This window comes from Cololabis saira, chromosome 7, assembly GCF_033807715.1.
Source record: "Cololabis saira isolate AMF1-May2022 chromosome 7, fColSai1.1, whole genome shotgun sequence".
Classification (NCBI taxonomy): Eukaryota; Metazoa; Chordata; class Actinopteri; order Beloniformes; family Belonidae; genus Cololabis; species Cololabis saira.
The window spans coordinates 22968263-22990973 of record NC_084593.1 but is presented as its reverse complement, the minus strand read 5'-3'; the positions used below and the strand labels follow the sequence as shown (position 1 = coordinate 22990973).

General features: G+C 39.1%; 2 protein-coding genes across 3 annotated transcripts; one reads left to right on the top strand and one right to left on the bottom strand.

Annotated features, from left to right (window-relative positions):
- Nucleotides 1-4143: 4143 nt before the first annotated feature.
- On the bottom strand, nucleotides 4144-21754 carry fgf1a (fibroblast growth factor 1a). Of its 2 annotated transcripts, XM_061725100.1 has the most exons (4): nucleotides 21585-21754; nucleotides 19830-19933; nucleotides 19590-19681; nucleotides 4144-4266 (listed from the first exon to the last, which is right to left on the bottom strand). In XM_061725100.1, the coding sequence occupies exons 1-4, from the start codon at nucleotides 21736-21738 to the stop codon at nucleotides 4203-4205; spliced, it is 414 nt and encodes a 137-aa protein (XP_061581084.1). In that variant the 5' UTR covers nucleotides 21739-21754; the 3' UTR covers nucleotides 4144-4202. The 2 variants fall into 2 exon arrangements, with proteins under 2 accessions (XP_061581084.1, XP_061581083.1); XM_061725099.1 differs by lacking the exon at nucleotides 4144-4266 and having other exon boundaries at nucleotides 18165-19681.
- Nucleotides 8332-18520, top strand: LOC133446895 (NEDD4 family-interacting protein 1-like). The gene is made up of 8 exons (XM_061725098.1): nucleotides 8332-8518; nucleotides 12331-12424; nucleotides 13642-13781; nucleotides 13880-13967; nucleotides 15024-15148; nucleotides 15307-15373; nucleotides 16491-16599; nucleotides 17213-18520. Exons 1-7 carry the CDS (start codon nucleotides 8483-8485, stop codon nucleotides 16595-16597), a joined length of 657 nt encoding a protein of 218 aa, XP_061581082.1. The 5' UTR covers nucleotides 8332-8482; the 3' UTR covers nucleotides 16598-16599; nucleotides 17213-18520.
- Nucleotides 21755-22711: the final 957 nt, after the last annotated feature.

Genomic DNA, 22711 nt, shown 5'->3' with positions numbered 1-22711 from the left:
AGGTGAAAAGGTTTTTTCTTTTACACAAAGCACATGTGGACGATCACGAGTACCAGTTCCTGAACTTTGCCAGGAAACAATTTGGAATTATGAATTCAGATCTGGAAAATGAATTTGAAAGAAATCGCGATGAATTCATCTTAAATATCAGACGCACTTCAAGCCCCCTTCTGTTTCGAGACGGCTACCTTTCTTTACCAGGAAGTGTGCCTGAATATCCCAGTCCAGACTATTTAACACACAAAAAAACAAAGATCAATGTAAGGAAACAGAAATATTATCAACTGAACTTCGACACAATCAAATGGGATGTCATGAACATGTTCAGAAACATCAGAGAGTCAAACAAGACTGAAGGTCTCAGCCTTGAGAAAATCACATCCTCCACTCCTGTCCAGATGTTTTCCAGGGAACTGACTCAGAAACTTTGCAATCATTGGACACCTGATTGTACATATGAGCTGCCCCTCAATATGCAGGGAATATCGCTGTCAGACTCTGTGATGTATAAAGTCAAATGCACGCTGGGTGAAAACAGTGTTTCTCCTGAGGTGATATATGCCATCACACTAGATGCAGTGGCAAAGTTCTTACAGCAACTTCTGCTGTGGGTGATGAAGGCATCAGATGAAACAAGTTGTGGCAGGGTGGAGGAGCTGCAGCCACTCAGGCTGATTAGGGCACAGGTGGGCCCAATCAGCCTCTCCACTCTGCCAGCTTTCATAAGACACTCAGAATGAAGAAGCTGCTGCGTGAGGTGCTTGTGCACTGGGTGATCTGCTGTTGGTGAAAAAGCCGAAATAAAGGTTCTGCACGAAAAGGGGAGTAGCCTAGTGGTTGCAGAAGTGGACTGGACTCTGGAGGACCAGGTTCAAGTCCCCAGAATGCAACCCAGGTCAACCACCCTGGGCCCCTGAGCAAGGCCCTCAACCCCAACCGCTCCCCGGGCGCTGTTTATATGGCAGCCCACTGCTCTCTAGTCTAATTAGAGATGGGTTAAATGCAGAGAAACAAATTCCACCAGCCTGGCTGTGTGGTCATTAAAAAAAAAAAAACTCTGTGTTTCTCCATCCTTCGGGCGGGCCCCGTAGCATCCACCCTGCTACACAAGTCAAAGTGAGAAAGTGATTGGAGCTCTGACTGATGTAGAAAACGTCTTGACAGAAATGTTAAACCCACCGAAAGAAGTTGTTAAGACAGAGTCTGCTATTGTTGACACTTCATCACATGATGTTACTGAATTCATCCTGGAGGAAGATGTTGAAGATGACACAGAGTCTCCAGTCTCTCCTGTAGATGCAGAGGTTGGTTTAGTGCTTAATTTTCCTGGCTTGCTGCCCTGCCTGTCGGTGTTTGTCTGATGTCACCTGTCATGTTGCCTATTAGTTTGTCTAGTTATAATGTTGCTTTTTGTGCATGGCTTTTTATTCTGTGTTTAGTGATTTTGTCTTGTTTGTTTTTGGCCTGTTAGTGTATTATTGTGTCTTGTGTTATTAATGCTGATGTTACTGTTGCTGCTTCATGTTGTTTCTGTTTTCGTTTGTAGCAATTGTCTGTTGTTGAGCTTATATTAACCTGTGTGTGTGTGTGTGTGTGTGTGTGTGTGTATGTATTTTAGCTTAGTTTCTTACCTTTTAACCTTTATTCTGATGTAGCCTTTTTATTTGGAAATGTTTTATTGATTGTATCTTAATCATTTTTCTTTTTAGGTTGACTATTTTACACCAGTCCAGGGACAGCAGAGGCAAAATAGCCTTTTTGGCCAAGTCAGGAGTTAGAAGACATGCCATTGGGTGAACATCTTGTAGCTGCACTTCTAGCTCGACTTCTTTACATGGAGGAAAAGAGGCTCTCAGTCGATGTATTGAAAACCAAATTTGACCGTATGTTGAGTGTTGTGATGCCTGAAATGGAGAGAAAAGACCATGACATAGAAGAAGAAAACATCAATGATCTTGCATATGTTTTATGTAAGGACCTTCTCAAGAGGTTTGGCTCCCCAACAAAAGTGTTGCAGACTGTAGCGGCGTCAGATGATCCAACTTTTGATAATATGCTTCTTATGTGTTACAGTGTCACCTCCACTCATTCCACCTAACACTCACCCTCCACAACAACCAGCCTGCCACACCCCCACAGCTCGTGCACTGCGTGCTCTTCGCCGCAGGTGATTTGAGTTGTGGGTGATTGGGGAAGGAGCTTCCAGACAGGTCCAGCACATCTGCAGCCACTCTCCTCATCAGATCCCTCTGCCCATTTAAACCCCGGTTTTCCAGTCACTCATCGCCAGATCTTCCCTAAGAATGGCCTGGCAAGTATCCTGTCTGTGGTTGTCGCATACATAGCTGCTCGTTATATGTTGACACTCCTGAAGCTACCTTTTGTGATTTTTTGATAACTGCCTCCTTTTTGTTTTTCTCCACAGTTTTTGCCCTCACCGTTGTGCTGCAGTCTGGCTTGACCCCTTACCCACCTACTCCACTCCTTCACCCTGCTGTCACCCCAGCCTGCCTTGGATCCAGCCCGCCAGGCCTCAACCCTTTCCCCCCCCCCCAAACAGCAATAAAGGCCCTCCCGGGCATTAAACCAAATCTCTGCCATCCTGTGTCGTGCACTTGAGCCCAACGCCTACAGAGACATAACAATATGTCTGCAATACCAACTACAGATAATAAGAAAACCACGCGAGAAGAACGCTTTCGTCAGGTTCTTTTCATCAGTACACAAAGGTATAAAAAAGTGTGTCAAGCTATGGCCTGGGTATCGATTCAAATGTTGAGAATCGATTCGATTCTGAGTCTTAAGATTCAGAATCGATTATCACCATTTCATTGATCCGATTTTGATTTTGGTAAGTGTTATTGAAAATGTTTTTTGAGCTGTTGCCTAAATTATATGACTGTAAAATAACGTGAAATAATTTCACAATAATTATTGTGAAATAACTAACTCAATTAGGCCTTTCAATATCCATTTAAAGTGCAAAAAAAGAAAGAAATTGCAACAGGTCATGCAGTAAACAAATCATTTTAGCTTGTCTGATTTATTCTGTCACCAGACACACAGCTGGCCATGAAGCAACAGGCATTTTTCAGGAGTGTCATGACAAACCGTGTGTCAGAGAAACCAAACAAGCTCTAGTAGATATAGATAATATCAACTTCATTGAACTAAAATAACATTTAGAAATTTAAGCTGAAATATCCAAAGCACTGAACACTGGTTGTGCACGGTTGGGGGTGTGTATGTGTGTCCGTGTGTAACATTTATAGTTTATCGTTTTATTTGGATCCCCATTAGCTGCAGCAAAATTGCAGCTATTCTTCCTTGATGTGTCTGGCGATTCAATGATTTGCAAGTTTTGCCAGCACACGGTTGACTGGACACAGAAGGATACGTGCGAGGATAACTTACAGAGTGAAAAGCATAAACGTTACAACACAAAGAACGCTGGTTTCTCAGGTGGCCACTTCGACATGTTTGTTTTCTTCACGGGGGCAGGAGGAGAAAATTTAATTTAGTTCAGGAGTTTTCAAAACCCGCGCTTTGTTAACGCTACCGCTGCTCTTCGACGCCATGTTCATTGTTTGAGAGTTTCACACCACGAGCATGTGTGAATTAAATGACATGACTACTGGGATTAAAGTTCACCGGGCGAAAATATAATGATGAAAAATAATCGATCTTTAGACATACAAATCGATTTTTAGGAATTAATGAGAATCGATTTAGAATCAGAAAATCGATTTTTTTTCAACACAGGCCTACTATTAATTAGAAAACCATCTTATGCGTCCCTATACAACCATCTGACTTCTTTAACAACTGGAATACAGTCAGGGCTCTCAAGTTTTGAAGACAGGCAAGAGTGACATATCCCCCACCACCCCCGGCCACGCTCCTGCTCTCTTGGGTTGATTGAATATCAGACGTGCTGCTGCATTCTGGATCATCTGTAGAGGTTTAATTGAGCATGCAGGAAGGCCGACCAACAAGGAATTACAGTAGTCAATACGTGATGACCAGAGCCTGAACCAAGAGCTGTGTCGTATGTTCCGTCAAGTAGGGTCTGATTTTCCTGATGTTGTAGAGAGTGAAACCATCTTCAACCTGAGCTTGAGGCTGCACATGGTTCCACAGCTGTGCAAGACGTCCTGTGTGGTACCGGTGCCCAAGTCATCTTGTCCCAGCGACTTCAACCACTACCGGCCGGTGGCCCTGACATCCCACCTGGCAAAGACCCTAGACAAGGTGGGCTTCCACCACCTAAAAATTATGACATAAAAATTATGACGATTTGAAATATGAAACCAGGGGGAGCGTATCTCATGCAGCCAGAGAGGTACTATGATCCAACACTGATTTTTAGTTAATTGATAACATGACCAAGGAGCTATTGAGCTAAAAGGCTAATATTGTACATGAAATACGCCTCTATACATATGAATATGAATAAAAATTATAACAAGATTTGAAATTACAAATCAAGAGGCGTATCTCCTGCAGCCAGAGTAGTACTATGATCCAACACTGATTTTGAGTCAATTGATCACATGACCTGGGAGCTGTTGAGCTAAAAAGCTAATATTGTATATGAAATACGCCTCTATACATATGAATATTAATAAAAATTATGAACAGATTTGAATTTAAAAATCAAGAGGCGTATCTCATGCACCCAGAGTAGTACTATGATCCAACACTGATTTAAATGATCTGGAAGTTATTGAGCTAAAATGCTAATATTGTATATAAAATACACCTCTATACATATGAATATTAATAACAATTATGGCAAGATTAGAATTTATAAATCAATAGGCGTATCTCATGCAGCCAGAGTAGTACTATGATCCAACACTGATTTTGAGTCAATTGATCACATGACCTGGGAGCTATTGAGCTAAAATGCTAATATTGTATATGAGATATGCCTTTCATACATATAAAAATTATGTGCAGAATTTAAATATAAAATCAACAGGCGTATCTCATGCAGCCAGAGTGATACTATGATCCAACACTGATTTTGAGTCAATTAACCAAATGACCTGGAAGCTATTGAGCTAAAATGCTAATATTTCCATATAAAAATTAATAAAACTTGTGAAAAGATTTGAAATTAAAAATCAAGAGGCGTATCTCATGCAACCAGAGTAGTACTATGATCCAACACTGATTTTGAGTCAATTGATCACATGGCCTGGGAGCTATTGAGCTAAAATGCTAATATTTCCATGTAAAAATTAATACAAATCATGAAAAGATTTGAAATTTAAAATCAAGAGGCTCATTTCAGGTGAGAGGCAGGGGTTACACCCTGGACAGGTCACCAGTCCATCGCAGGGCCACATATAAACACACAAACCATGCACACTCACACCTACGGGCAATTTAGAATCACCAATTAACCTAATATGCATGTTTTTTTGGACTGTGGGAGGAAGCCGGAGTACCCGGAGAGAACCCACGCAAGCACGGGGAGAACATGCAAACTCCACACAGAAAGGCCCCTGCCGAACCGGGAACCTTCTTGCTGTGAGGCAACAGTGCTAACCACTAAGCCACCGTGCTGCCTTACAAAACATATCAAGAAAAAATAAAAATAAAAGGAAATCTTGCAATCCTGAGGTAGTACAGTGACCCCACCAGCCCACCCCCCACCCTGCCTTAATTACTGTGTTATATTGTCTATTTGCAGTACTCGAGTTGTAAAAAAAAATCAGGGGGATTTTATCATATGGTGGACAGATAATTTGTGCTGATTACAAATAATATAATATATTACAAATAATAGCACTATCCAAAACACCTGCAGAAATACTGCAGGAATGACATAGCAGCAGTTAAATGCAGCCTTCTGTAAGCTTTAAATATCCACTGGGCTTACATCAAGTACATCAAAACACAAAAATAAAAAACAGTTTTCTTAACTTATCAGTATGACTCTGTCCTTCACAGGATAAGTAAAATGGATCACTGCAAAAACTCAAAATCTTAACAAGAATATTTGTCTTATTTCTAGTTAAAATGTTTCATTTTAGTAAAAAAATCTCATTACATTTAAAACAAGACTCATCACTGGAAAAAACAACAATTTTCACCTGTTTCAAGTAGATTTTTTCACTTAAAATAAGTAGAAAAATCTGCCAGTGGAACAAGATTTTTTTGCTTGTAATGAGAAGATAAATCTTTTCCCACTGGCAGATTTTCCTACTTATTTCAAGTGAAAATTTACTTGAAACAGGTGAAAATTGTCAAATAAGTTATTTTTCTGGTGTTATTTTTCTAGAGAAAATTTACTCAAGCAGAGGTCCAGAACCTCATAATACATATATATGTATGTATATATATATATATATATATATATATATATATATATATATATATATATATATATATATATATATATATATATATATATATATCCGAGGCCCGGCAGGGTCTTTCTGTGTGGAGTTTGCATGTTCTCCCTGTGCTTGCATGGGTTTCCTCCGGGTACTCCGGTTGTCTCCCACAGTCCAAAAACATGCATGCTAGGTTAATTGATGACTCTAAATGTTGAAATAGCAGTAATACCACATTCATTGATGAAATGACATAAGGGATGGAAAGGGGGGGTAGCAGTTTTACAGGGGGGATGATTTTGACCGTTTTTATTTCAGGGGGGATGACAACCAACCCCCTCATCTCGAGTACTGTCTATTTGTACAAACAAGGTTGTATTTTGCAATGAAAGCATCATATGTTAAAAAAATCACCTCCAGTATCCAACAGATGCGTAATGGACCTTTCTCCATCCATTCTTTGTAAAATAAGGATTTTCTCTTTATTAATATACACCTATTATTCCATATTGGGACTGTATGTGGAGTAAAGTTATGTTTAAACAAGTTTCCAATAACCAGAGGTGTCAAAAGTATTTACATTCATTACTCAGGTAGAAGTATAGATACTAGAGTTTAAAAATACTCCTGTAGAAGTTGAAGTATCAACTCAAGTTTTTTACTCAAGTAAAAGTATAAAAGTACTGGTTTTAAAAATACTTAAAGTATAAAAGTAAAATGTATGTAAAATGTGTAATGTAAGGGGGGAAAAGCCATTAAGGACAAAAGCCATTGAAAATGAATGCATCTTAGTATAATGCAAATATATTAAAGAACCATATATGTGTACTATTGAGCATTAACATGTGTTTCAGAGAGCAGAAGATATGATGACCAGTTGCCTATAATTGTAATGGTGCAAAAAGTCAAACTTCAGAGGCATGTTATCATTTATCCTAATGTTTATTGGAATGTACATCCAAGTTTAGTTGCAGGAATCTGAGGGCAACGGATGTAAGAACAAAACTGGACAAGAACATCTGTGGCACAACCACAACCAAATTCACTCTATCCGGACGGCGGAATTTAATTGGATAGTTTTTTTCCGAAGGCCGAAATGAAATAGTACGACGGAGTATTAGGGCCAAACTAAGACAAAAAAAAATTGCAAATTACGAGAATAAAGTCATAATATAATGAGAATAAAGTCGTAAAATTACGAGAATAAAGTCATAATGTTGCGAGAATAAAGTCGTCATAGAATAAAGTCGTAATATTATGAGAATAAAGTCGTAATATTACGAGAATAAAGTCGTAACATTACGAGAACAAAGTCGTAATATTACGAGAATAGGGTCGTAACATTACGAGAATAAAGTCGGAATTTATGAGAATAAAGTCGGAATATTACAAGAATAAAGTGTTAATTTATGAGAACTCTAACAGGAAGAGTGTGTTAAAATGTTGAATATTGAGCATCTTGTGAAGTTATATTTATATATTTATAATATATTTAATATTACGACTTTATTCTCGTAATATTACGACTTTATTCTCAAAATATTACGGCTTTATTCTCGTAATATTACGACTTTATTCTCAAAATATTACGGCTTTATTCTCGTAATATTACGACTTTATTCTCGCAACATTATGACTTTATTCTCGTAATTTCACGACTTTATTCTCATATTATTATGACTTTATTTTCGTAATTTCCTTTTTTTTTCCCTTAGTTTGGCCCTCCGTCGTAAAATAGAGTAACGCAGCTGTTTTTTTTTTAATGTAAGGAGTAAAAAGTACAGATAATTGCGTGAAAATGTAAGGAATAAAAGTAAAAAAGTAATCTGAAAAATAATTACTCCAGTGAAGTATAGATAACCAACATTTCTACTTAAGTAAGGAAGTATTTGTACTTTGTTACTTGACACGTCTGCCAATAACGGAGAACTTGTTGATAAGCGGACTGACAGGTCTGCATGTCACCACTGGAGGCTGGAGTTCCGGAGTGTCCGTGAACGCAGCAGCGGAGCTGAAGTTGAGAGAGGAAGGAGGAGATGGCCGACTAGCAGACACACAGCGACGCTCAGCTACTTCCCTGGTGACAATACTCTCACACCCACGACCTTTTTTAAAGCTGAAGTTCCACGTTCACAATGGCGGAGCAAAACAGCAACGTCAGATATCAAGAGGTAGGTAACAGGTTGCTGAAAACGCTAATCCACGACAGGATACTGCTGTAGCAGAGTGGGCCCAACACGAAAACACATATGATCACGTAACCTAAAGTCCAGCCATCCAGGCGGTTTATTGCATAACAATATACTCGCCGCATAACATTTGAGGCTTATTTGAGCGGGTGTTATTTTTGAGGGTAGTGGGTGTAATGTGTGCTGGTCTGAGCCCGAGTGTTGGTAACTTTAGCTTCAGAGGCGCATCTGCAGCGAGACGCCGTTTAAAAGGTTGATTTATGGTCCGCGTTTCGCCTACGCAGGAACCTACGCCGTAGGGTACGCGGCGACGCACACCGTACGGTGCCCGTCGCCGCGTAACCTACGGCGTAGGCGACGGCGTACCCTACGGCGTAGACTCTGCGTCGTTTTAACAATCAGGGCTTAAACAGCAAGTCTGCGCAGTTACAGCTGCGATCCTGCAGCGAGACTGTGCTGGATTAGTCTGCAACGTGTATATGAAAAGAAAAGAAATGCGTGGATACCGGCAGATACATTGGGGAATAAACTGACATTACAGTATTCATCTTCATTGAGGACAGCGAGCTTAAAAAGTGATTATTATTTTTTTGAAAGTGGTCTTTAACTCTGTACCGTGACCTAGTTTATGTACTTTGAACACAGAAGCATGTGAACATCCCTTCTGAAGTGGGGAAAGTAGGATGAGTCACCCTGGCATCATATTTGTGATGCAGTAGTCTGTATTGTTATTATATTTATTTAAAATGGTTCCCCTATCATGATCTGCAGCAGTGACTGCGTTTACATGCAGTCAATAACCCTTTTAAAACACGAATATTGGCAATAACCCGAATTTGCACGGCCATGTAAACACCAATAACCCCTTTGAATAACCCGAATTTGCTCATATTCCGGTTTTTAAAAACCCGAATATGATCCCTGGGTTACTCCTTCTAAAACCCAAATATTCGGTCATATAAACGCCAAACGGAATATCCTCATCAAACGGAACATGAATTTGTTTTCTGCGCATGCTCTGTTCGTAGGAATCCTGGTCTTTTGAGTCCAGGAAGTTCTTCTAAACAGGGAGAAACCACGCCACACTTTTGGAGTGAGGAGGAGACTAATCATTTTTTAAATGTAACGAAGGATATGAACATTTTGGCATTTGTAGACGGTAGAAAGTACCGGGATAGCGAGATTTATAAGAAGGTGAGCGAAAAGTTGCGCGAAGCAGCATTTGTTTTGAATTTGGATACAGGAAGAAGAAGCGGAAATGATGGTAATTGCGTCATGATGTTTTCCGCGCGTCGCTGGTTTGATCGAGATATCCTGAATGATTAATTACCATGTAAACGGAATATTCCGAATGTTTCAGTAACCGGAATATTAGCAATAACCCAAATTTTGACTGCATGTAAACGTAGTCAGTGTTTCCCAATCCTGGTCCTCGGGCTGGTTTCCTGCATGGTTTTTAGATGTTAATGGTCCTCATTAGTTTGTCACCAAGGCAGGGCTGGGCGATATGGACCAAAAGTCATATCTCGATATTTTCTAGATAAATGGCGATACTCGATATATATCGATATTTTTTTCTGTGACATAATTGGGGTTTCCCCCAAAGCATTATAGCATAGCATCTCTGTCAGTTTTAATACAAAGCCTAGTGCCAAATGTCACACAGGTTCCTTTATTAACAGAGGTCTGCACAATATCAAAATGTATAAAACAAATGAAATAAAAATAAACTTCCTGCATATATAGAATTAAAATGCTTCTTGAATAAAATAAAACAAATATCCCTTTCCTGCATAACAATTAAATTAAAATACACTGTGCAATTAATACAATGTAGACAGTAACAGGCAGACTTTTCCACTGAGGTTGACAGTTGTGCAAATAACAAAACATTTGTGCAAATCTCCAATAAAACATGTAAACAGATATTGCATCTCTTTGAGCAAATCTCAAATAATTACAACAAGTCAACTACTGTACATTTTACAGATTTTGTGCCAGGAAAACTAACCTGTCAACACTGTCAGGGTTCAGCACACAAAGGTACTTTTTTGCAAGCGCGAGGGGTCAGCGTTGATGTACAGTCAATTTGTCACAAAATAAGCTATATCGATATAAACGATATTGTCTCGTACCATATCTCGTTTGAAAATATATCGATATATATTAAAATCTCGATATATCGCCCAGCCCTGCACCAAGGTCTGCACAACTCTGTTGATGAGATTTGTATCAGGGTGTGTCGAAGCAGGTTGATGATTCCCTGCTTTAACACACCTGATTCTAATTAATGGTAAATGGCTTAAACTTGTATAGCGCTTTCCAGCTGTACTCCTACATCCCCAAAGCTCTTTACACTGTAGACATTCACCCACACATTCACACACCGGTTGTCGGCGGAGCTGCCACACAACGGCGCTGGCCTGACAACCGGGAGCAACCGGGGGATTCAGTGTCTTGCCCAAGGACACTTTGGTGGACACAGGAGGAACTAGGAACCACTGAGGTCAGGTTCATGGGCGAACGCTCTACCAACTGAGCAATCTTCCCCACATTAATCATCACATAAACATTAATCATCGTCATCAGCTTGTCATCAAGGTCTGAACAATTCTGTCAAAGACACATTCACTTGTATCATGGTGCAACGTTTTACATCTAAAACCTGTAGGACAGGATTGCCTTACTCTGATCTAGGGGTGTTGGACTCCAGTCCTCGAGGGCCGCATTCCTGCATGTTTCAGATGTTTCCCTGCTTCAGCAGCACACCGTGATAAAAGTAGCTGTGACACCAACAGAGCTGTCCAGACCTTGATGACAAGCTGGTGACGACCATTAATTTGAATCAGGTGTGTTGATGCAAGGAGACATCTAAAACGTGCAGGATTGCGGCCCTTGAGGACTGGAGTCCGACACCTCTGGATCTTCTGGTCTGCCAGTGTTCCTGCTCCAACACACCTGCCTCAAATTAATGGTTAATTTAGACTTGTGCAGGCCTTGATTACAGGCTGTGAAGATGGCTGTTCATTTGAATCAGGTGTGTTGGACAGAGACAAATGGACTTTCTAAGAACTGGGAGACACGCATTTCAAATCATTTGATAATAATCATTTTTATTTAATCATCTATTACTTGAGATGACATTCAGATCTGTCTTTTCTCTTGTCATACATTGACTTGTAGTGTGAGTTAAATAAATAATCAGTTAAGTCATGTGTCCTTGGGCTTTTCCTGCACTTCTAAGGGACTATGCAATGAGTTCATTTTCTGGTCTATCATTAATCTGCGTAATGAGAAATATTTCCTATCACTCTACACATTGCGTTTCTTATTTGCATTTACGTCTTTGACTTTTCTCTGGAGCTTTGCAATTTCATTGTACATATACAAAGCCCATATCTCGTTCGAGGTGTGTCAGTCTTGAATGACACAATTTTACATGCTGAAGTTAAGCTACGAAACGTAGGAATTGTTTGTAATAGGAAGCATTTGAGTTGATCTGACAGGACATGGCAGGCTCTCTGACATGACTGTGCAATAAACAGTAATCTTGCCTGTATAGTGATATGTCACATACTAACCTGATGAATAAGACGCTCGTAAATGCTGGAAGATCTTTATTCACGTCAGCTCTCCGTGGGTTTAACGCTGAGGGTTGAACCTTTATTGGAACAAAAATGTAATAACATTGTTGTCGACCTTCCTGAAATCAACATTTCTTTTTATTCATTACTGTAGCTACAAATTTTTTTGAAGGGATGTTAAGGATTTAAGTAATTTTTACATTTCTTCAGCTGGTCAATGAGGAGGAGCCAGCTCAGCCTTCCCAAGAGAATCCTGCCCAGGATGCACCACCACCCTACAGCAGCATCGTTGCAGCAAATGCAGGTTGGGAAACACAACGCTTTGTTCCACACTGTCAGATGACTCAAGTTTTAATTGTCTCAATCCAAAAATATCTGCTCTGTGCTTGCTTATTCAATGTCTAAAGTGAAAGCACTGTGTAGAAAAGCAGCAAATTAGCAAAGGAGAAAGGAAAAAAAGTAATTGCAAACATGTGCTTTTTTTCACCTGCTGTGTGTTTTATTCTTGCAGTTTATGAACCACAGCTGACAACTACAGATGAATAACGTGACCTCATTACAACCTGTGAGGAGTAGTTTTATGTCGAGGCTATTTCAACAACAGCATAGATTGCTATAGAATTTAAACGTTAATTTGGTCTGAGCTTTTAAGAGCGTATCTTAAGGTTTGGGTCTAAAGTTATGTTCTGCAATGAGGAGAAAAGGCCCTTGTGGAAGTAAAGTGTCATGTTTCTAATCCTCTTTCTTTAGAGGCTATAGGTCAACATGTTGCATAAGTGTGTGCGGCCCAGAGCTCCTCCTGGATGATTTATCTGCTGTTAGTGTCTGAACAACGCTAAATAGGAATCCTTGATTCCTGCTAAATGACACACGTAAAGGCTTTGGCTTTTATGGGAAGAACATAAACGGTAATGGACATTTATACCGCTGATGTCTGGCTTCCTGTTGCAAGCTCTGGGCTCTGATTGTTAAATCCTGAGATAGTGATTTTCATTTTTAAAAAGAGCAACAGCAGATTTTTAGATGCCAGCTGTTAAACATTTATCACAGTCAGCCAATCATTCAATGCGTATGGACTTTTGATTCTGCAGTGCTTTCTCTTTCAACTCTGACTATCAGAACACAGTAAAAAAAAAATATTCTCATTGTTACTTAAGACAGTCATGTGGCTTCTTAACTTTTTGAAATGAAGATGACATACATAAAAACACAGAACAACTATGACATGTATAATGTCATACTTATATAATCACGACAGGATAAAGTCTCTTCTCCTTAAAAATAACTTGGCCGCTCAGCTAAGGTTAGAAGTCTTGTATCAAAGCAAACCACAGGACTTCTGGGAAGTCTTTGTTTGGACAGAAACAGTGAGTGTATTTGTTCATAACACATTATGCGATTGAGTATTTAAGACACTTGGATGATATCTTTGTAGAATGTCAGAATTGTCTAAGGTTATATAATATTTTACAGCTAAAAGGCATTTATGAACTATTTCTTCTGCACTTTCTACATCACCAGCTTTCTTTGAATACAAGGAAGATGGAGGAAGGTTTCCCAACCCTCCATCATACAACATTGCCACTACTTTGCCCTCCTATGATGAGGCAGAGAGGAGCAAAGCAGAGACTGCCATCCCCCTGGTCACTGGAAGAATCTCGGTAACATTGTTCTCAGATACACAGTCCCATTGATTTAGTCTCATTCTTTACGTAAATAAGAAGGAAATGGAGTAAACACAAATTATGATCTGTTGCAGGAGGAGGATTTTGTGGCCAGAGATGACTTTGAAGATGCTGACCAGCTGCGAATAGGAAATGATGGCATCTTCATGCTCACTTTCTTCAGTAAGGCACAGTCAAGCATTTCAGCGGTTTGGGTCAGACTATAAACCCACTTGGGGTAATGTATAAATCTGGTTGCTGAACATGAACAGGAAAAGCTGCACACCAGGCTGAACCCATATCGAAGACTCGTGATTCCTGGCACAGTGCTCTAATCTGACAAGTTCAGCCTTTTCAGTCATGGGACTTTTTTCTTCCCGACAGCAGAACAAAGCATGGTTCATCTCATATGTGTAGATAAGGCGAGGTGATACTTTGTTTCTTCCGACTCTGAGATCACTCATATCCTTGCTCTCCCTTCTGCTGTTGAACAACACATTGAGTTGCTGATCCACTTAGATTTTTTTTCCATCATTATTGGCAATTTTCCCACATATTAAATAAATTAAACTGGTGTTAAATGTAGCAACACGTTGGACTAGCTGGCTATCTTCTGTGGAACAGGGCGGCTACTGAACCACGAGTGCTTCTTCTGACGCAAACGCACTGAGTTGCTTTACATAAAAATACAGGAAAGTCATGACGACACTGTAAACCACCTAAAAGCTCAAATAAGCTGCTGCAGTAGTTGAGAGTCCATGCTGGTAAAAAGCCCCAATTATAAGGGAAAACAGAAGACTTCATGGTGCTCTTTAACATACACCTCGTCATTCTCAAATCCTTATATACAGTATATTTTTATGTCAGCGCTTGCAACACTTCACGATTCATTCTAGTTTACTTTAAGATCCATACTCAAAGGCCATGGCAGCGGTTATATATTAAAATATAAAAGGTCTTGCTTTTTAAAAAAAATATCTATTTCTTCTCGTTCATTCAACCTGGTATATCAAAACTGTGTTGAAATTGCTAAGATTTATTTTTTTACAACTGAAGTTGCATATTTGTTATTGCTGAAACAGTAAAGTACTCATAAAGGGTACTGTGTTAGTAAATATTTGTAGAAAATGCACAGGTATACTACATATTGGCCTTCAGGATGGGGTCTGTCCTTTGCACGACTACCTTTGGTTAAGTTTGAATTGTCTTTTATTAATGACGGGGTCTTTCTGTCACCAGTGGCATTCCTGTTCAACTGGATTGGCTTCTTTTTGTCGTTCTGTTTGACGACATCAGCCGCTGGTCGATACGGAGCCATCTCAGGCTTTGGCCTGTCTCTCATCAAATGGGTTCTTATTGTCAGGGTAAGAGACAGTTAATAAATATATAGCATAACCACTTAAACAAGTGTAATGGTATTGTTAAAAGAAATAAAAGTTCTTAATATTGTCCAAGGTAACGTCTAACGTCACATGTCTGTTTGGTTGACAGCCTTATTTATTCTTTTAATATATCTCTGCAGTTTTCTACCTATTTCCCTGGTTACTTTGATGGGCAGTACTGGTTGTGGTGGGTCTTCTTGGCTCTGGGTGAGTGAAAGATTATTTTTTACATGTAAAGTTATTGTGTATATGTATGTATATATATTAGTGATGCACCGAAATGAAAATTTGTGGCTGAAACCGAAAATAATAATAAACACTTGGCCGAATACCGAATAATACCGAACAATAGTTCTTCACATTTTTTCATTTATTTTGCCAATTTTTTCACTATTGCATAAATCAAATGTGCAGTGAAATACCCGCCAGTCACAATTTGTCTTACTGTTCTTATTGTATTTTTTTTCATAATCCTTTTTCATTTTCTCCCGTTCAAATCCAGTCAATCGGGTCGCGGCGGGGCTGATTATTATTATTATTATTATTATTATTATTATTATTATTTCTTTATTTGGTATGGACATCACAATTACATAGGACAAACCAAATGCACTGTTTGAGTGTTTTAGCATACATGCTAATTTGCAACACTTGTCCACAGGAGGCTTTTAAAAATCTCTGCAATTTGAAGCCTTGTATAATAATTGTAAAAATCTGGGTTATTTTCTTGGAGGATCTCGTCATACCAGACAGTGAGGGTTCTCCACCGCATCTGTAGTACGGGCCCTTTTCTCTGTGCTGTGCGTCCCGTGACCGTCTACATCACCAAGCGGCTTTCCCAAATCCAACTCAGCCTGGATCATTTCTCGTGTCCTCTGCTTTTTCCCCACATCCAAGTAATGATCTGACATGCTGCCATTTAACAAGGCACGCCCCTCACTCCACGCTGTTCGCTGTTTTATTGCGTCATCACACCGTTATTAATTGTTCGTTTTTTTCCCCACTCATTCCGCCGAACACCGAAGTGTTTTTTTGCTATTTTCGGCTGAACAATTTCGGTTACCGAACATTCGGTGCATCATTAATATATATATATATATATATATATATATATATATATATATATATATATATATCTGTGTGTGTATATAATTAGTGAAAATGGCTTTTTTGGCTGTTGGAGCCAAGTTGCATTGATCCTTCAAGCTCGAAAAATTCTCTCACTGTCGATTAATCAGTTGACCTTCTGTTGCTCAGCTCTTTTTCTCATTGTATGACAATTTTTACCATTGTGTGTGTACATATTGTTTTTTTGGTACTGCAGGGTTCATGCTGTTCGTCAGAGGTTTTGTCAACTACTCCAGAGTGCGCAAATTGGTCGATCCTACTTACGCCACTCTTCCCAGAACAAGGGTACTTTTTATCTATTAGAGGTAAGTTGTGTTAGACTCATTACGTTCATGCCAGCCAGGTGTCACACTTACATTTACTCGCACACTTCAGTCCAGCAACAGTGAATAGGGAGATCAAGACAGCTCAACATTAGCAGAAGAAAAACTCTTGAAAGTAAATCCATATACTTACTAGACATTTTTAAAGTGCCAGAATATGAAAGCAGAGATGCAGTGAATAACATTAAAAGGGCTGAAGTTGTTTTAATATCCTAGAAAAACTTATCCCTGACTCAGCAGGAGCATATCTTAAGTGGAAAACTGTCAACATTAATACATCTGGCATTTCCTGCTATGACATGTTAAAATATTTGTGGTGAAGAAGATGTAAGCTGACTGGCTGGCAACTGCTGTTTGACTGTTTCATGATTGTCCGCCTTTGTTGTCAGGGTTTTAGTAATCAATGTCCTTTATGGAAATTTCCATGATTCTGCCTCCCATTATGTTCACTTCATGGGATGAAAACAAAACTATCATTATTAGTTCCCTGACCTTAATATGATCAAAAACAAGAATAAATCCAGGATAACACATTGGGTCAACATGACATTTTGACAACTTCATTGTTATTTGTCTTCCCATGACGTATATTCAGGGTGCGACGTAACGGGACATGAAGACGACTTTTGAATTCACACGAAGAAACTTGAGCAGAATTTGATCAGGAGGAGGAAAAAAGAAATAATCAGGAATTGTATCACATGTTTTCTTTTGTTATTGAAATTTTATTAATGGAACATGGTTAACAGTAATAGTCCCTCAGTGTACTCATTAGTGGCGAATGTTAAGTGCTATTTACATTTGTCTGTAATGTATGAGTAATGCCTTATATCATTTGATGGTAGCATACAAGCATGCATCTGCTCGCAAGGTTAATCACTATAGTGTCATGTTGGCGACACTTGAAGTCACAGGTATTAATTAGTGCAACGCTGTAGATTTACCATGGCATGCAACGCATTTTGTAATATGCACCGACGTCTCTTCATGGTTCTATTAAGCTGTTTTTAGATACCAGGTACACATGAAAAGCAAACTGTAAGTACTATAGCTGCTGTCCTCATAGATTTCATTCATCTGTAAGCTTTAGGCAGTGCTGCCTGTTGTTCAGCTGCAAGGGGGCAGTGTTGTCTGCAGACATTTAATAATCTTCATTAAGGAATACAAACATAAGGTTATTCTTTTTCATTATTTGTTCTACATTAAATCAGGCAAAAATACCCAGACATGTAAAAAGAATTACATTTACAGAAATGCTTTAACAAGATCTGGTCTACATTTTTGATGGAAGCTGCTCTGATGACGGCAAAGGGACCATTAAGTTTCGGACAGTGACAGGAACCGTGCTGATGTTGAAAGGGTCTCTATGGGCTCAAAGTTGGTGTCCTGAAAAGGCTCAGCACGATGTGACAGAAGAGTCTGTTCGCCGTCTGAATTTCAGCTGTTAATGAGCTCGATCAGACAGCTGAGCACAAAAATACTTTAAATTTCCCTTCCAGGTGGGTTTGCCTCAAGATTTAATTGACACGAAGAAATTTAATATTTCTTCTCGTTTTTTTTTTTTTCCTTCCTGATAATTTACCCTGCGTTAGAAGTTGGCAAACTTGCAGGTGTGAATTACATCAAAGAATGTTTGCAGATGCACTTTTCGTGGCATAACTCATAAAACCCCCAGGATGTCCCCATGAATATCTGAAATCACTCACATTAAAGAGACGGTGGTGCAGGATGTTCCACACTTGAACCGTTTAAATTCACTTAACTTCACACTTCTTCAATGGCTTTGATTACAGACCAATAATGCTTGTTTCTATGTGACGTAGAGCTACAACTTTGGGGTTTTGTTGTTATGAGACTGTACAGAAAAATATTTAGTGTTAAATAAATGTCACTTTCAATGCTTCTTCTGGGTTGTGTGGATGATTGAATTTAGTGCTGATCATCGTCTCCTGGGATGATGGGCAGCATCGCCTCACTTGGTCTTAAACTTGTAAGATTTATTAGGTACAAACACCATCCTGAAAAAGCTGACATTTTCATTAAACATTTACATTTCAAAAGAAAAATATTGATGGGTAACTAAAGCTGTTTTTTGGGTTTCTTTACACAGCAACAGCTCTTTGTGGAACCTAAATAAAGAGTTTTACATGTAGAATGATGGGAAAAGCTGTAAAGAAATGTTTTTGCCCTCTGAAACCTTTTCATTATGTTAATTTAATATTTTCTAAGATGCAACATCGTTCAAATTCATGACCTAAGTGGATGTTGGGAACATTTTCAGGTTACAGGTCTCATTTTTCAATGCCATAAAGGACATCAAGGCCTTTAACATCATCTCTGGTTTACAATAACAGCACCACACCTGGATCTAGTTTTTTTCCCAGGAAATATTTTTGATGCATTTATTTTGTTCATCATCCCTGGAAAAAAAAACAAAACATGGAGCATTCCTCTGTTCTGATTTTTTTTTTTCTTTTCACCTTGCTTCATTTCTTCTCTTTTTACCACAGTTTTATTTCTATTTAGACTTGTAGTTTTTGGAAAATCTTTCACAAAAAAAAGATCACCTTGCCGTGGCAGTTCAAGTGGTTAATTGACTACTAAACAGGTTGTACAGCACTGTGTGGACAATAATTTCTTTGTTCTTAAATGTGCACAATGAAATCTGATTTGTTTGTAAATAAATAGAGAAATGAATGTGAAGGACACAACTTTGAAGCACTGCAGTTTTGAACAGAACAGTAAATGGACGAGCATGACAGCTGAAGTGAGCAGCGCCGCCACCTCCACCTGCTCACGTCTGCTTTCTGGTTCACCTCATGAGCTTCATATCTGCAGGTATCTGTGCATTTCTGCTGCCTCTTCAGTCCTGCGAGTCATCCAGTTGTCTGGGGATAAAGAAGATGGCCTTCTGCCCGATGTGTGTTCTTGGACCGAGTTTAGGTTTCCCGTTCTTTTTCAGAGCTACGTACCAGTTGTTGTCCTGATATTTCTGCGGCTGATATGTATTGTAGTAGTTCTCCTCCAATTTCTCCAGGAAGTAACATTCATCAGTAACTGTTGGCTAAGGGAAACAGAAAGGCTTTTGACTTCACCTATTAGCATTAAACACTTAAAAATAATAATTTAGCACTGAGGTTTAAAAAAAAAAAAAAAAAAAAAAACCTGAAACATTTGGATGATAAAATGGATCATGAATTATGAACACTCACCGAGCTGTACAAACACCCTTCATCACTCATAGCCAAATACCGCTTTGCTTCTGTTCCTTGAATGACGACGACGCCTCGGGCCACAGCTTTGAGCTTTAAAACAACTGGAAATCAGGTGAAAAGAAAATACAGTTAAAACAGGAACCTTATTTAATATCTCACCTTAAGTATTTTTATTCCACCATTTGGTTCATTTAAAAGGAGAAAATTCCCACTATATAGTTCATTATGTGTATCATACTATACAAAGTAAGAAAGGGTCGTCTGAGCCTGAGGTCAAGGGGTTAAGGACAGTTATGGACAAGCGTGTTTGTAAGACTCCAATCTGCTTTGTGCTACTAAGACTACACCTGTAATTAATCAAGTATATGAGGTCTTTGGGCTTTATCCTTCTGGGATGTGGCCTTAAGAGGAAACACACAGCCAGGTGGATCAGAAGGATCGTGCAGAAGATAAAGAGCCAAGGACATCATTCAAGCTGAATTCCTAAGTCCAGATACATCACAGTTGCACCGGATGTTACCTATGAACTCTTGTATGCAAGTCGCTTTGGAAAAAACCGTCTGGTAGACAGTTGTCGTGGTAACTGTGGGCTCTATGGAAGATGAGCCCGGATGACTCCGTTATTAAAAGAAAAAAATTCAGACTTGCTGCATTGCTAAAATGCATGCTGACTCAACACTTTGAGGTAAAATGCCCTTTGAACTGGGACAAAACTGGAGTTTTCACATCAGCTCTATGTTGTTGATGTGAAAACAAAGATTTTAAAGATAAGCACATGCTACCTGTGGCTTTGGGGGCTGCTTTGTTGTGTCTGATGTGGGATGTTTTGAATCTATGAAGGGTACAACGAAGTCTCCAGACTATCCAAGCATCCTGGAGCAAAACATACTGATGCCCAGAGTCGGGAAGCTCAGTCTCAGCTGCAGGGTTTAAACCCTGAGCCACTTGTTTATGGAGGTAGATTTGTGTCTTAATTATTCAATCAAAGAAAAAAAGTGTTTAAATGCATACAAATATTTGAGACTCAAAAAAATGCATTTGAACACTGTTTCTCTTTGATTGGAAATGTTTTCTTTGATAGAAGTGAAGTTTTTTTGTTTGAAGCAACTTTTTTGATTGAAGTAGTGTTTTTTTGTGTTTGGGCCATATTATGGGTAGGACATTTCTGTCTATCATTTAATCAAAAAAGAAGTTGCTTCAAAAAGAAAAAAATATTTTCAATAAAAAAAAACTTTTTCAATCAAAGAAAAAAAGTGTTTGAATGCAAAAAATATTTGAGACCCCCAAAAATTGCATTTGAACACTTTTTTTTGATTGAAGTGAAAAAAGTATTTTTTTTTGATTGAATCATTTTGACACAAACATCCCGCAGTGGGCGTGACAAGTGTCAAAATATTTTTTTTTCTTTTTGAAGCAACTTCTTTTTTGATTAAATGATAAAGACACAAATGTCCTACACATAATATGGCCCAAACACACAAAAAAACACTTCAATCAAAAAAATTGCTTCAAACAAAAAAAAAAAAACTTCACTTCTATCAAAGAAAACATTTCCAATCAAAGAAAAACAGTTTTCAAATGAGTGAAATTTTTTTTTATTGAAAATATATTTTTTGATTGAAGCAATCTTTTTTTTGATTGAATAATTAAGACACAAATCTACCTCCATACTTGTGGAGGAAACCCCCTTGTGGTGCTGCAGGCCTGGCCTGGATGGGAATGCTGTGCTGCTGCAGCTTAATTCAGGCTTACTGTGGGCGTCCCGCTCGTCCCTGCAGCCCCGCACCGTCCCGTCCCGGAGGATCTGCAGGTGATGCCCGCCGTTCATGCAGTAGAGCCGCGTCCGCCGCCGGTGGTCCCGCAGCTCCCCGGGCACGGACACCTGCGCCTCCGCCTCATCCGCCATCCTGCTCGGTGGAAACTCCGCCGTGTCGCACAGCAGGTGGATTATTTCCAGCGGAAACGATACTTAAGGCTGATTTATGGTTCCGCGTTAAATCGACGCAGAGCCTACGCCGTAGGGTACGCGGAGACGCACACCGTACGGTGTGCGTCCCTACGCCGTAGGCTCTGCGTTGGTGTAACGCGGAACCATAAATCAGCCGTTTGTCCCCTGCAGTGGTCTGGCGTGGATATGCTCGTGAACGAGCGTAGACCACACACCCTAACATGCGCGCTCCCGACTCCTGGAGGTGAACTATCGATGAATGTATGGAAAAATATCAAAACCCAGTACTCTAGTTGAGGGGGGATGGCATACCCCCTGAAATAAAAACGGTCCAAATCATCCCCCCTGTAAAACTGCCATCCCCCCTTTCCATCCCTTATGTAATTTCATCAATGAATGTGGTTTTACTGCTATTTCAACATTTAGAGTCATCACCAGAAAAATAACACCAGAAAAATAACTTATTTGACAATTTTCACATGTTTCAAGTAAATTTTCACTTGAAATAAGTAGGAAAATCTGCCAGTGGGACAAGATTTATCTTCTCATTACAAGCAAAACAATCTTGTTCCACTGGCAGATTTTCCTACTTATTTCAAGTGAAAATCTACTTGAAACATGTGAAAATTGTTTTTTCCAGTGATGAGTCTTGTTTTAAGTGTAATGAGATTTTTTTTTACTAAAATGAGACATTTTAACTAGAAATAAGACAAATATTCTTGTTAAGATTTAGAGTTTTTGCAGTGATCCATTTTACTTATCCTGTGAAGGACAGAGGCATATTGATAAGTTCAGAAAACTGTTTTTTATTGTTGTGTTTTGATGTATTTGATGTAAGCCCGGTGGATATTTAAAGCTTACAGAAGGCTGCATTTAACTGCTGCTATGTCATTCCTGCAGTATTTCTGCAGGTGTTTTGGTCAGTGCTATT